The 14,013-nt window shown below is 44.5% G+C and overlaps 1 protein-coding gene across 1 annotated transcript in view; it reads right to left on the bottom strand.

Annotated features, from left to right (window-relative positions):
• IFT56 (intraflagellar transport 56) overlaps positions 1 to 14,013 on the bottom strand; it is a 243,338-nt gene that overhangs the window by 210,069 nt on the left and 19,256 nt on the right. Inside the window, exons 3-4 of the mRNA XM_075321910.1 lie at positions 8,751 to 8,843; positions 467 to 581 (exon numbers count right to left, since the gene is read on the bottom strand). Coding sequence (XP_075178025.1) covers positions 467 to 581; positions 8,751 to 8,843 — 208 coding nt within the window. The remainder of the gene's footprint in view (positions 1 to 466; positions 582 to 8,750; positions 8,844 to 14,013) is intronic.

Below are 14,013 nucleotides of genomic sequence, written 5' to 3'. Positions count from 1 at the left end.
AGTAATTGGGGAGTTCGAGTCTCCGCCCACATACAGCCAGCTATAAACAGATCATTTCTGGGGAAGGGAGGGCAGGGTATTTCCATTATTTATTTATTTAGTTTTTTGGGTGCACACTATACCCAATCACGTTGTTGTTAACCCTAGTGAGAGCCATTCAAACACTACAAGCGGCTTACACTAGGCTGAGCACCGAGTACCTGGACACAATGATGTTTTCGTGAGTGGTTTGCATACGAAAAGCACCCGAACTCCGAACTTGCACTTTGTTTTTGTTTTGTTTTTTTATATATCTTTTGAAAAGTCTGGGTTCGGTACAAACACTGAAGCTCGAGTTCACTCACCTCTACTAGTTAAATAAGTATTTAGCTTAGCACCACTCAGAACCTCCTTACTCTGCATCCTAACCTACACATGCCAGTTGTATATTTCTACCAATATTCCTAAAATGTTTGGACAACCTTACCTTTATTAGCAGCCTCCTCGGCTTCTTTATACATTCCCAAAAAAAAGGACGTACAAGCCAAGTTCACCCAGACATCAGGATTACATCCTTCCTGTTGACTTACAAGCTTGAACACCTATTAAAGAAAAAACATCACTTTGTCGGTCTTCTTCTCTGCATCATGAAATGATTCAGGTTTATGCACTGTATTGAATTGGTTTTCAGCTTTTTACAAATGCAAAAAAGTTTGTTAAATGTTTCCCTCATATGTAAGTTTTATCCTGGTTACAAAATGGCAAAGCAGGTCAGACACCCATCCGCTGCTCCATTCATTCTCTATGGGGCTACCGCAAAAAGCAAAGCGCAGGGCTTGGCAGCCCCATAGGGAATGACTGGAGCAGCAATCATGTATGCATACTCCCTCTAACAGGGATAAAAGTTCTACTGAGAAGTGCACCCATAGATCAGACCCACTGATCAATAAGTTACCACCTATCCTCTGGATAAGTGATAAATTGTTTTCACCAAAAAATCCCTTTAACTGTCTAATAATAATAATAATAATAATACCATCAACAATAACAGGCACATTAAGGCCATGGTCATGCAAGTGTATGAAAAATCGACCAATTTTCATCTGAAAACTCAGACGATTTCCATTTATATTGTCATCTGTGTGACATCCATATTTACCGTATATATCAATAGTTTAACCCCTTCAGCCCCAGAGCCTTTTACATTTTTTGCGTTTTTGTTTTTTGCTCCCCTTCTTCCAAGAGCTGTAACTTTTTTATTTTTCCGTCAATCTTGCCATGTAAAGCCAGCTTTACACCTTACAATTAGGTATGCGATCTCGTATGCGATGTGACACGCCCAGGTCGCATATGCGATTGAATGAGATTGCACGTAGGTCGGTCATTTGCTGTCACACGTGCGTTAGTAGTCTATGTTAAATTGATCAATTTTGTGTGCGATCCTTTAGATCATGTGTTCTGTGACGTATGCATTGGGCACCTTTTTTTTTTTTTATTTATTGACTTGCCAAGCGTGTGCAATGTGTAGGGATGCGGTTTTACTATGTCATCTGCCTTTCAGCTCTGCTACATGGCCGCTGACAGCAGACACAGACAGCCATGTAGCAGAGCTGAATGGCAGATGACAGCAGACACAAACAGAGCCGCACTGTCAGAATGAACTCGGGTGAACCTCACCCGACTTCATTGTCATGCTGCGGCTCTGTCTGTGTCGCGTCCTGATTAGCGGTCACCCGTGAAGGACTCACCGGTGACCGCTAAACTCCTGAGTAAGTGAATTGAGCAGCCCTCTCTCATATACTCACCGATCCCCGGCGCTGCACGGCATTCACACTGCTCCGGCGGCTTTTACTGTTTTGAAAAAGCCAGCCGCCCATTAAACAATCTCGTATTCCCTGCTTTCCCCGCCCACCGGAGCCTATGATTGGTTACAGTGAGACACGCCCCCACGCTGAGTGACAGGTGTCCCACTGCACCCAATCACAGCAGCCGGTGGGCGTGTCTATACTGTGCAGTGAAATAAATAAATAATTAAAAAAAACGGCGTGCGGTCCCCCCCAATTTTAATACCAGCCAGATAAAGCCATACGGCTGAAGGCTGGTATTCTCAGGATGGGGAGCTCCACGTTATGGGGAGCCCCCCAGCCTAACAATATCAGCCAACAGCCGCCCAGAATTGCCGCATACATTAGATGCGGCAGTTCTGGGACTGTACCCGGCTCTTCCCGATTTGCCCTGGTGCGTTGGCAAATCGAGGTAATAAGGAGTTATTGGCAGCCCATAGCTGCCAATAAGTCCTAGATTAATCATGTCAGGCGTCTATGAGACACCTTCCATGATTAATCTGTAAATTACAGTAAATAAACACACACACCTGAAAAAATCCTTTATTAGAAATAAAAACACAAACATATACCCTGGTTCACCACTTTAATCAGCCCCAAAAAGCCCTCCTTGTCCGGCGTAATCCAGGATGATGCAGCGTCGCTTCCAGCGCTGCTGCATGGAGGTGACCGGAGCTGCAGCAGACACAGCCGCTCCGGTCACCTCCACACAGCAAATGAAGACAGCCGCGCGATCAGCTGCTGTCACTGAGGTTACCCGCGGCCACCGCTGCATCCACCGCTGGATCCAGTGACAGCGGGTAACCTCAGTGACAGCTCAGCTGATCGCGGGGCTGTCTTCTTTTGCTGTGTGGAGGTGACCGGAGCGGCGGTGTCTGCTGCAGCTCCGGTCACCTCCATGCAGCAGCGCTGGAAGCGACGCTGCATCATCCTGGATTACGCCGGACAAGGAGGGCTTTTTGGGGCTGATTAAAGTGGTGAACCAGGGTATATGTTTGTGTTTTTATTTCTAATAAAGGATTTTTTCGGGTGTGTGTGTTTATTTACTGTAATTTACAGATTAATCATGGAAGGTGTCTCATAGACGCCTGACATGATTAATCTAGGACTTATTGGCAGCTATGGGCTGCCAATAACTCCTTATTACCTCGATTTGCCAACGCACCAGGGCAAATCGGGAAGAGCCGGGTACAGTCCCAGAACTGCCGCATCTAATGTATGCGGCAATTCTGGGCGGCTGTTGGCTGATATTGTTAGGCTGGGGGGCTCCCCATAACGTGGAGCTCCCCATCCTGAGAATACCAGCCTTCAGCCGTATGGCTTTATCTGGCTGGTATTAAAATTGGGGGGGGACCGCACGCCGTTTTTTTTAATTATTTAATTATTTATTTCACTGCACAGTATAGACACGCCCACCGGCTGCTGTGATTGGGTGCAGTGGGACACCTGTCACTCAGCGTGCGGGCGTGTCTCACTGTAACCAATCATAGGCGCCGGTGGGCGGGGAAAGCAGGGAATACGAGATTGTTTAATGGGCGGCCGGCTTTTTCAAAACAGTAAAAGCCGCCGGAGCAGTGTGAATGCCGTGCAGAGCCGGGCCGGGGATCGGTGAGTATGAGAGAGGGGGTAAGAGGGATAGACTGACTTGGACAGAGAGAGAGGGACAGAGATAGTGACCGACTGACAGAGATTAGTGAATGACAGACATCGTGAGGCGCTTCAGAACGCAGCTTTTCAGCTGCGCTCTGAAGCAGACCTTTTTTAAGCTGCGGTGCAGAGCGCACACCTGCGCACATAGCCTCAGACACCAAAATCGTATGAGGGATGTCACACGTTACAATTGACTAAGTTCATACAACAAAACGTCCAATGTATGAGGAATAAACGACGTGTATGCGATCACCGTATTTTCGTTCAGTCTTGATTGCACGTAGGTTTCACACGCAAATACGTCACAACTTGCTGCAATACGATTACAACTTGACCCCGACGACGGATTGAAAGATCTATTGAAGCGTGTAAACCAGGCTTTAGGGCTTGTTTTTTGCGGGATAAGTTGTACTTTTAAATGAAACCATAAATTTTACCATATGGTGTACTGGAAAACCGCAAAAAAATTCCAAGTGTGAAAAAACTGCAAATAAAGTGTGATGGCACAATAGTTTTTGTGATATTTTATTCACCTTGTTCACTATATGGTAAAACTGATGTGTAGGTATGATGCCTCAGGTCGGTGCGAGTTTGTAGCAACCAAACATGTATAGGTTTACTTGTATCTAAGGGGATAAAAAAAATTCACAAGCTTGTCCAATAAAAGTGGCGTACGTTTTGCGGCATTTTCCGAAACCCGTAGTGTTCTCATTTTTTGGGATCTATGGCTCAGTGACGGCTTATTTTTTGCATCTCGAGCTGACGTTTCTAATGGTACCATTTGTGCGCAGATGCTACGTTTTGATCGCCTGTTATTGCATTTTGCGTAAAACTTGCGGCGACCAAAAAACGTAATTTTGGCGTTTGGAATTTTTTTGCCACTACGCCGTTTATTAATCAGATTAATTGATTTTATATTTTGATAGATCGGGCATTTCTGAACGCGGCGATACCAAATATGTGTATATTTATTTATTTTTTAACCCTTTAATTTTTAATGGTGTGAAAGGGAGGTGATTTGAACTTTTAGGTTTTTTTTTTATTTTTTAAAACTTTTTTTTACTTTTTTTTTTATTTTACTAGTCCCCCTAGGGGGCTATAGCAATCAACAATGCGATCGCTCTGCCCTATCTGCTGATCACAGCTATACAGCTGTAAACAGCAGATACGGTCACTTCCTGCTTCACTTGCCTCCGGGCCGAGTGAAAACGAAAGTGACTCGTCATAGCTGCAGGCATCATCACATGACCCTGTGCTACCATGGCAACCACTGAAAGTCACGTGATCATTCACGTGACTTCCGGTGGGGGCGGCGGTAAGTGAAAATCATGACCGCGCGTATATACATTTTGCTGCCAGACTTTGGCAGCGAGATGTAAGAGGTTAATGTTACGGGTGGGATGCGATTCCACTCGTAACATGCAGGTACACATGTCAGCTGTTGAAAACAGCTGATATGTGCGCGGATCGCCGCATCCTGCCCACGGCAGGGGACGGGGCTTAACGTGACATGCTCCATGACGGATAGATCCGTCCATGGTCGTGAAGGGGTTAAAATGTACATGATGAAACACATTTTCCTATGTTAATAATGGCAATGTATCTGTAAAAATCTGTTGCAATATAAATGTTCCACCCCGGATCCAATTTTTGGGGAGCATCCATAGATCTGAATGGGTGAGTCTCATCCAATGTATGGAAGAGACTGGTGCATGCTGCAAATTTTTCACACAGACACTCAGTCCATGTGATAAAACTGTCATCTGAACAGCCATATTGAATACGTTGGTCAGTCTGCTGGCCCATTTTTACTTTCGAAGTCTGGAGCAGCTAAAACACAGACTACATGTACATTAGGTGGTTTTGTCATTGCTTTACATTTGTTTATTATTTTTGGTATTTTTTGTAGTGCATTTTCAGGCTAGGTCTCTAGGTGGAATCTGCCTTAAAAATGACATTGTGTGAACATGGCCTTACAGGGAATCTTGTCAGTACATTAACCCCTTCACAACAAATGATGTTCTAGTGCATCATACCTCTGCCTTTGATGTTGGTAGGCATGCCGAGCCTGCACCTTTCCCGGCACATGATGGCTGAGCATGTGTCGTTGTCAATTCCAATGGATGCTCAGTAGCTTTTTATCACAGTGCAATCTGCACAGTGTACTCTCTCGCCGGCAGGAGAGTGCAATGTCAGTGTGCGTTGTAATAATACCCAGCGTGTAAAGACCAGTGCCGCCCCAGAGGTGACATCTTCTTACTTCTGATAAGAGCAAGCGAGAGAACGCACTATCATTTTGCATAATGTACAGGGACAAGAGTCTACTGACAATCTGTCAGGATTGACAAGCAACACATTCTCAGTAGAGCAGGGACTAGCACGGCCCCTGAATGGGTGTCAATGATGATGCTTTGTTTCAGGGTGGGGGCAGAGGCTGTGACACCGACAGCAGTCTCAGGCCCCTGTTGATGTTTTTAGCATCATAGCATGCAGTGGCTTTTCAAGTGAAGTGTTATAACAAGGAAGTAGTAAAAAAATAAATAAATAAATAAATCGTTTAGATAGTGTAGTGAGGAAAGGATAGGGAATTCATAATTAATCCCTTACAGACATATGAACTAGTGGTACGTGATATGCCGGCTTCCTGACTCGTCATGAGAGCCTGCATATTTGCCGGCAGATGATGGCTGTAGTAATCATCCAACTTCTTCTAAAGGGGGCTTTACACACAACGACATCGCTAACGAGATGGGGTCACGGAATTCGTGATGCACATCCGGCCTCGTTAGCGACGTCGTTGCATGTGACACGTAGGAGCGACCGCTAACGATGCAAAATACTCACCAAATCGTTGATTGTTGACACGTCGTCCATTTCCCAATTGTCGTTGGAACGACGAACAACACCGTACCTGCATCCTCCGGCAACGAGGTGGGCGTGACTTCCATGTGGCTACTCTCCGCCCCTCAGCTTCTATTGGACGCCTTCCATGTGACGTCGCTGTGACGCCGCACGAACCGCCCCTTTAGAAAAGAGGCAGTTCACCGGCCACAGTGACGTCGTTAGGAAGCTAAGTTGGTGTGACGGGTATTAGCGATGTTGCCCGTGACACACAAACGACGGGGGCGGGTGCTTTCATGAGCGACATCCCTAGCGATGTTGCTGCGTGTAAAGCGCCCTTCACAGCGCAGGTTCCGCTCGCAGCTGCTAACCTGTTAAATGCTGCCGTCAACCTATGACAGCAGAATTTAATGCATGCCAGCAGGTGGGTGAGTTATTCCACGCACCCAGGACATGATTGCATGACGCTGATGGGTTGCCATGACAGCTTCGGGTCCGTGCCTGTCATTACAATACTCCTGTGAAAACCATCTAGTGGCTGGTGCTCATAGGATACAGTGATTTTCGATTGCTTGTGCTATAGCACTGCAATATATAACACAAGAGATCAGATGATCGCTGGTTCAAGTGAAGAAAAAAAAATAAAAAAATCTGAAAAAGATTAAAAAAAACTATAAACGTTCAAATCACCCCCCTATTCCCCATTAACATTTATGAAAGAAAAAAAAATACACATATTTGGTATAGCTGCATTCATAAAAGTAAAAATCTATCAAAATATAAAATAAAAGTTAATCTGATCGGTAAACGGCATAACAACAAAAAAGATGAAATCGCCAGAATTGCAGTTTTTTGGAAAGCACAACACAAAAAAATTTTAATAACAGTCGATCATAACAATGTTTCTATCCCAACAGAATACTAATAAAAACATTGGCTCGAGGTGCAAAAACAAGTCCTTACAAAGCTCCATATTCCGAAAATTGAAAATGGTGAAACTAGTGAACATTTTTTTTCATTACTTAAATGAAAGAAAAACTATGCAAGTTTGGTATCGCCGTAATCCTACTGACCTGGAGAATAATATAGGCTGGTCAATTTTACCATAAAATGAACGCTGTTTAAAAAAAAAAAAAAACAATTGCGGTATTGCGCCGCACTCCAAAACATCACATGATAAAATAGATGGTGTCAATTAAAAGTACAACTTGTGCCAAAAAAACAAGCCTCATAAAGCTACATTGAAGGAAAAATAAAAAAGTGCTGGCACAAAAACAGAAAAATTACCGTCAGGTACCGTATTTTTCGTTTTATAAGACGCACCGGATTATAAGACGCACCCCAAATTTAGAGATAAAAAAAGGTAAAAAAACAAAAAATAAAAATGGGGTCCATCTTATACTCCATTGTTGTCTTTCCGGAGGGGGGGTGGGGGTGACAGTGGTGGTGAAGCGGGTCACAGGAAGCAGAGGTTGTGGTGGCAGCTGCGGTCCATGGTGGTAGCAGTGGCGGGTCCATGGTGGCAGCAGCGGCGGTGGTCAGTGGCGGCAGCAGCGGTGGCGGTCAGTGGCGGTAGCAGCGGCGGCAGTCAAGGGCGGCAGCAGCGGCGGGTCCGTGGTGTCATTGGCTGCAGCAGCAGTGGCGGCGGTCAGTGGCGGCAGTGGCAGCAGCAGCGGAGCAGGCCAGTGTGGTGAGTGTCTCAGTCTGTCCGCGGTCTCGGTTCAAATGATGGCGCCTGGAGCGGCGCATGCGCAGATGGAGCTCTCGTCCAAGAGCTCCATCTGCGCACACACTGACTCCCGGCGCCATCATTGGAACCGGGACCGCGGACACACTGAGACACTCACCGCACAGCCACCGCAGTCCGCACAGCCACCCGCCCGCACGCACAGAGTAGTAGCCAGCAGGCCGCCCATCTACCCGCTCAGAGAGGCAGTCGGCCTCCAGGACAGAGAGGGAGCCGAACGCCCGCACGCAGCTACAGGCACCCGGCCGCCCAAACGCACCCAAAGGCCGCACAGACAGCTACCCCCGGTAAGCTATATTCAGATCTTAAGACTCACCCCTCATTTTCCTCCCAAATTTTTGGGAGGAAAAGTGTGTTTTATAATCCAAAAAATACGGTATATTAAAAGATGGATTAGATTATAGCAATAAATAGGTATTTAGAATGAAAATTATTTGGCGTTTCAGGTCACCCCTTTAAGTTGCCACAGCAGCAAAAGGCCTAGATGGTGACAAGTCAAATTAAGAAAAAATAAACCCTATTTAACGTTAACTCATTTTCTGATCATTTTCAAATATTGGTTAAAAGACTTTGTCTATTTGCGGACAGGACATACAATACCTGCAGAGCTTTTTTTGTCCATTAGCGGACTGGACATACAATACCTGCAGAGCTTTTTTTTGTCCATTAGCGGACTGGACACACATTACCTCCAGAGCTTTTTTGTAATCACCAAGATGAAATGAACAGTATCCGATCCACAAATCAGTGTCGTCTTCACTCTCTCCAACATGGCGTTTAAACTATAAAGAAAAGTCTACAAAATCATTGAAGAAATGTACAGTATGACCAGCAATATAATAATTATATAGCACTAACATATTCAAGTATCATACATAAGGCCGTGTTCACACGTTGAGCACTTGGTGAGTTTTATAGCTCAGTATTTGTAGCCAAAACAAGGAGTGGAACAATCAGAGGTAAAGTATAAGGGTACTTTCACACTTGCGTTTATTTCCTTCCGTTACAATCCGCCCTTTTGGAAAACAGCGGAATCCGTTAACGTTATGGGTGACGGATTGTACCAAAAGGACCTGCGTTGCTTCCGCTGGGCGACGCTCCGTTGCTTCCACCCAGCGGGAGGAACGCAGCATGTAACGTTATTTTGAGCAGCGGAATCCTCTGGATTTCACTGCGCATGCTCTTTTTTTTCTTTTTTTTTTTTAATCAAACTCTATTTTGGCTCGCGGTGGCCGAACGTTCAGCTGAGCGCCCGGCCATCGGCAAGCGACAGCGCTCAGCTGAGCGACCGGCCGCCAGAATGCCCGGCCGCCGACAAGTGACAGCGCTCAGCTGATCACCCGGCGGTCGGCTGCAGGGAGCGATCAGCTGATCACCCGGCGGCCGGCTACTGGGAGCGATCAGCTGATCACCCGGCGGCCGGCTGCAGGGAGCGATCAGCTGATCACCCGGCGGCCGGCTACTGGGAGCGATCAGCTGATCACCCGGCGGCCGGCTACTGGGAGCGATCAGCTGATCACCCGGCGGCCGGCTGCAGGGAGCGATCAGCTGATCACCCGGTGGCCGGCTGCAGGGAGCGATCAGCTGATCACCCGGCGGCCGGCTACTGGGAGCGATCAGCTGATCACCCGGCGGCCGGCTACTGGGAGCGATCAGCTGATCACCCGGCGGCCGGCTGCAGGGAGCGATCAGCTGATCACCCGGCGGCCGGCTGCAGGGAGCGATCAGCTGATCACCCGGCGGCCGGCTGCAGGGAGCGATCAGCTGATCACCCGGCGGCCGGCTGCAGGGAGCGATCAGCTGATCGTTCACAATAGTCTGCCGCTGGTAAAACTGTAAAAAAAAAAAATCAAAACGAATTGCGTTGTTTTGCAGCATCCGTTGCATCCGTTGTGCCACTATATGCAACACATCTGTTGCATCCGTTACACAACGCAATGCAACGGATACCGTTCAACGCAAGTGTGAAACTAGCCTAATAGAAAAACGGGCACCACTTCTGGATTTTTCACACAACCGGGTTTACGCTTACAAATACTGAGTTAAAAAACTCACCAAATACTGAACATGTGAACGTGGCCTAAAAGTTTACTCGCAGGAACTCTGTTTATGGAAAAATTGAACCCAATCGAGCCCAGCATGTTTTCACCTTCATGACCAGGTCAGATTTTTTTATCCTGGAACGCTTTTACATATCCCAGTGTTTGATAATAGTTTTTCGCGGCACATTGCAGCTTATGTTAGTGGTAATTTTAGGTCAACATAGTAATAAATAGATCTGGAATTTGCAGAAAAATTAGAATTAAATCTATGCTACTACCACAGTGCATGTTAAAGTATACTCCCCTTTTTAAAAGACTAATTTTTGTATACCAGACACATGCTTTTTCCACCGGACGCAAAACCAAAAACGTCAGTTTGACTGGCAGCAGCTTTGTTAATATATTTTTATCTTTTTTCATTCATTTGCACATTGTGTCGCACTTAAGATCATAAAACACCTATGAGGGAACATATAAATATTTTTTTCTCATTGCTGAAATTCCCTGTAACTGGGGCTGGCTGGTTAGCTCTAGTTACAGGCATAATTCAGTTCCTGCCTGCATTGCAGAGCTGATTTGGGTCTCTTAGAACCCAGATCCATCCTGTGACCACATGACCTGCAGCGTTCTCATTTTTTGGGATCTGGGCTGTATGACGGCTTGTTTTTTGCATCCTGAGCTGACGTTTTTAAAAATACCAACATAATTCTGGCGTTTTGAATTCTTTTTTCGTTGCACTGTTTACCGATCAGATTCATTTATTTTACATTTTGATAGATTGGTTATTTTTGAAAGCGGCGATACAAAAAGTGTATTTTGTATTTTTTTCAATGGGGCAATTTGAACTTTTCTGTTTTTTTCAGATTTTTAAAAACTTTTTCTCCCACTTTTTCTTGTTTTTACTAGTCCACTTAGGAGATTTGAAGTCGCTATCTCCAATCACAGTAATGGGAAAGTCTTCACTGAATACAGATTTTACCTCAGAATTGAGAATTTTCATTAATGACTGATCAATTCAGACAAGAAAGAAGCAAATTTGTCAAATAAGATATATTACAAAGTTGCTTACTTTCATGTATGCTATTGAAATATAAATTTAAAACGATGGTAATACTTAACCCCTTCACGACCAATGACGTACTACACTGTGTGCAGAATTATTAGGCAAATGAGTATTCTGATCACATGATAATTTTTATACATGTCCTACTCCAAGCTGTATATACTTGAGAGCCAACTACCAATTAAGTAAACCAGGTGATCTGCATCTGTGTAATGAGGAGGGGTGTGGTGTAATGACATCAACACTCTATGTAAGATGTGCTTAGTTATTAGGCAACTTCCTTTCCCTTGGAAAAATGGGTCACAAGAGAGATTTGATGGGCTCTGAAAAGTCCAAAATTGTGAGATGTCTTGCAGAGGGATGCAGCAGTCTTGAAATTGCCAAACTTTTGAAGCGTGATCACCGAACAATCAAGCGTTTCATGGCAAATAGCCAACAGGGTCGCAAGAAGCGTGCTGGGCAAAAAAGACGCAAAATAACTGCACATGAATTGAGGAAGATCAAGCGTGAAGCTGCCAAGATGCCATTTGTCACTAGTTTGTCCATATTTCAGAGCTGCAACGTTACTGGAGAATCAAAAAGCACAAGGTGTGCCATACTCAGGGACATGGCCAAGGTAAGGAAGGCTGAAAAACGACCACCGTTAAACAAGAAACATAGGATAAAACGTCAAAACTGGGCCAAGAAATATCTTAAGACTGATTTTTCAAAGGTTTTATGGACTGATGAAATGAGAGTGACTCTTGATGGGCCAGAGGCTGGATCAGTAAAGGGCAGAGAGCTCCACTCCGACTCAGACGCCAGTAAGGTGGAGGTGGGGTACTGGTATGGGCTGGTATCGTCAAAGATAAACTTGTGGGACCTTTTCGGGTTGAGGATGGAGTGAAGCTCAACTCCCAGATCTACTGCCAGTTTCTGGAAGACAACTTCTTCAAGCAGTGGTACAGGAAGAAGTCGGTATTGTTCAAGAAAAAGATGATTTTCATGCAGGACAATGCTCCATCACATGCATCCAACTACTCCACAGCGTGGCTGGCCAGTAAAGGTCTAAAAGATGAAAAAATAATGACATGGCCCCCTTATTCACCTGATCTGAACCCCATAAAATGTAAGCTCTACAGGGAGGGAAAACAGTACACCTCTCGGAACAGTGTCTGGGAGGCTGTGGTGGCTTCTGCGTGCAATGTTGATCGTAAACAGATCAAGCAACTGACAGAATCTATGGATGGCAGGCTGTTGAGTGTCATCATAAAGAAAGCTGGCTATATTGGTCACTAATTTTTGGGGGGGTTTTGTTTTTGCATGTCAGAAATGTTTATTTCTAAATTTTATGCAGTTATATTGGTTTACCTGGTGAAAATAAACAAGTGAGATGGGAATAATAATAATAATTTTATTCATTTATATAGCGCTATTAATTCCACAGCGCTTTACATACATTGGCAACATTGTCCCCATTGGGGCTCACAATCTAGAGTCCCTATCTGTATGTCTTTGGAGTGTGGGAGGAAACCGGTGAACCCGGAGGAAACCCACGCAAACACGGGGAGAACATACAAACTTTTTGCAGATGGTGTCCTTGGTAGGATTTGAACCCAGGACCCCAGCGCTGCAAGGCTGCAGTGCTAACCACTGAGCCACCGTGCCGCCCTTATTTGGTTTTTCTTAAGTTGCCTAATAATTCTGCACAGTAATAGTTACCTGCACAAACAGATATCCTCCTAAAATAGCCAAATCTAAAAATAAAACACTCCAACTTCCAAAAATATTAAGCTTTGATATTTATGAGTCTTTTGGGTTGACTGAGAACATAGTTGTTGATCAATAATAAAAAAAATCCTCTAAAAAACAAACAACTTGCCTAATAATTCTGCACACAGTGTATAAAGTCATTGGTCATGTACGCCCGGTTACAGCGGGCTCTGGCAATGAACCTGCGGTAATCATTGCACAAATCTGCTGATCTAACCAGCAGACATGTGCGGCTAACAAGCAAGGGTGGATCAGAGATCCAGTTGTGCCTGCACAGTTGATCGCACTATCAAACCACTGACAGTGCGATTTAAATGGTCTCAACGGGGATTGCGCTATTCCTCGCTGCCATCGGGAGACCTGTAATGCAATCACGGGGTGCCAATGTGTTACCATGACAGTGCAGGGTCAGATTATAATCTCTGACGCTATCACGACTCACTTCCTGTGAGAGCCGACAGAGCGCTGGCGCTCACAGAAACACTGCATTTCTCCTGATTCTAGCAATGCTGAAGCATCACTCTGTTCAGGACAACCAATTGGACTGTGCAGTGATAAAGTCCCTAGGGAGACTAGTAAAATCAATAAAAAATGTAAAAAGAAAAAGATTTAAAAAACCATGAAAAAAAAAATAAGCTAACAAGTTCAAATCACCACCTTCTGCCCCACTGAAAATAAAACAATTTAAAAAAATAAAATACACCATATTTGGTATCGCAGTGTTCAGAAATGCCCGATCTATCAAAATCAATATCAATTAATTTGATCGGTACATATCGTGGTGAGAAAAAAAAAACAAAAAACAAAATTACTTTTTTTTTTTTTAATTAAAATGCAATAATAGGTGATCAAAATGTCTCATCTACACAAAAATGGTATAATTACAAACACCAGCTCAAGACACAAAAAATAAGCTGTCACTAATCCTCAGATCCCAAAAAATGAGAACATTACGGGTCTCGGAAAATGGCGACAAAAGCGCAATTCATTTTTTGAGACAAACTTCTGAATTTTTTTCACTACTTACATAAAAGTGAGTATATATGTATGATAACACATGAGAACACCAGAGTATTAGGCTAAAAAATAGTTTTA

This window comes from Anomaloglossus baeobatrachus, chromosome 8, assembly GCF_048569485.1.
Source record: "Anomaloglossus baeobatrachus isolate aAnoBae1 chromosome 8, aAnoBae1.hap1, whole genome shotgun sequence".
NCBI lineage: Eukaryota > Metazoa > Chordata > Amphibia > Anura > Aromobatidae > Anomaloglossus > Anomaloglossus baeobatrachus.
The sequence above is the reverse complement of the archived record's forward strand: the minus strand, read 5'-3'. Positions and strand labels throughout refer to the sequence as shown.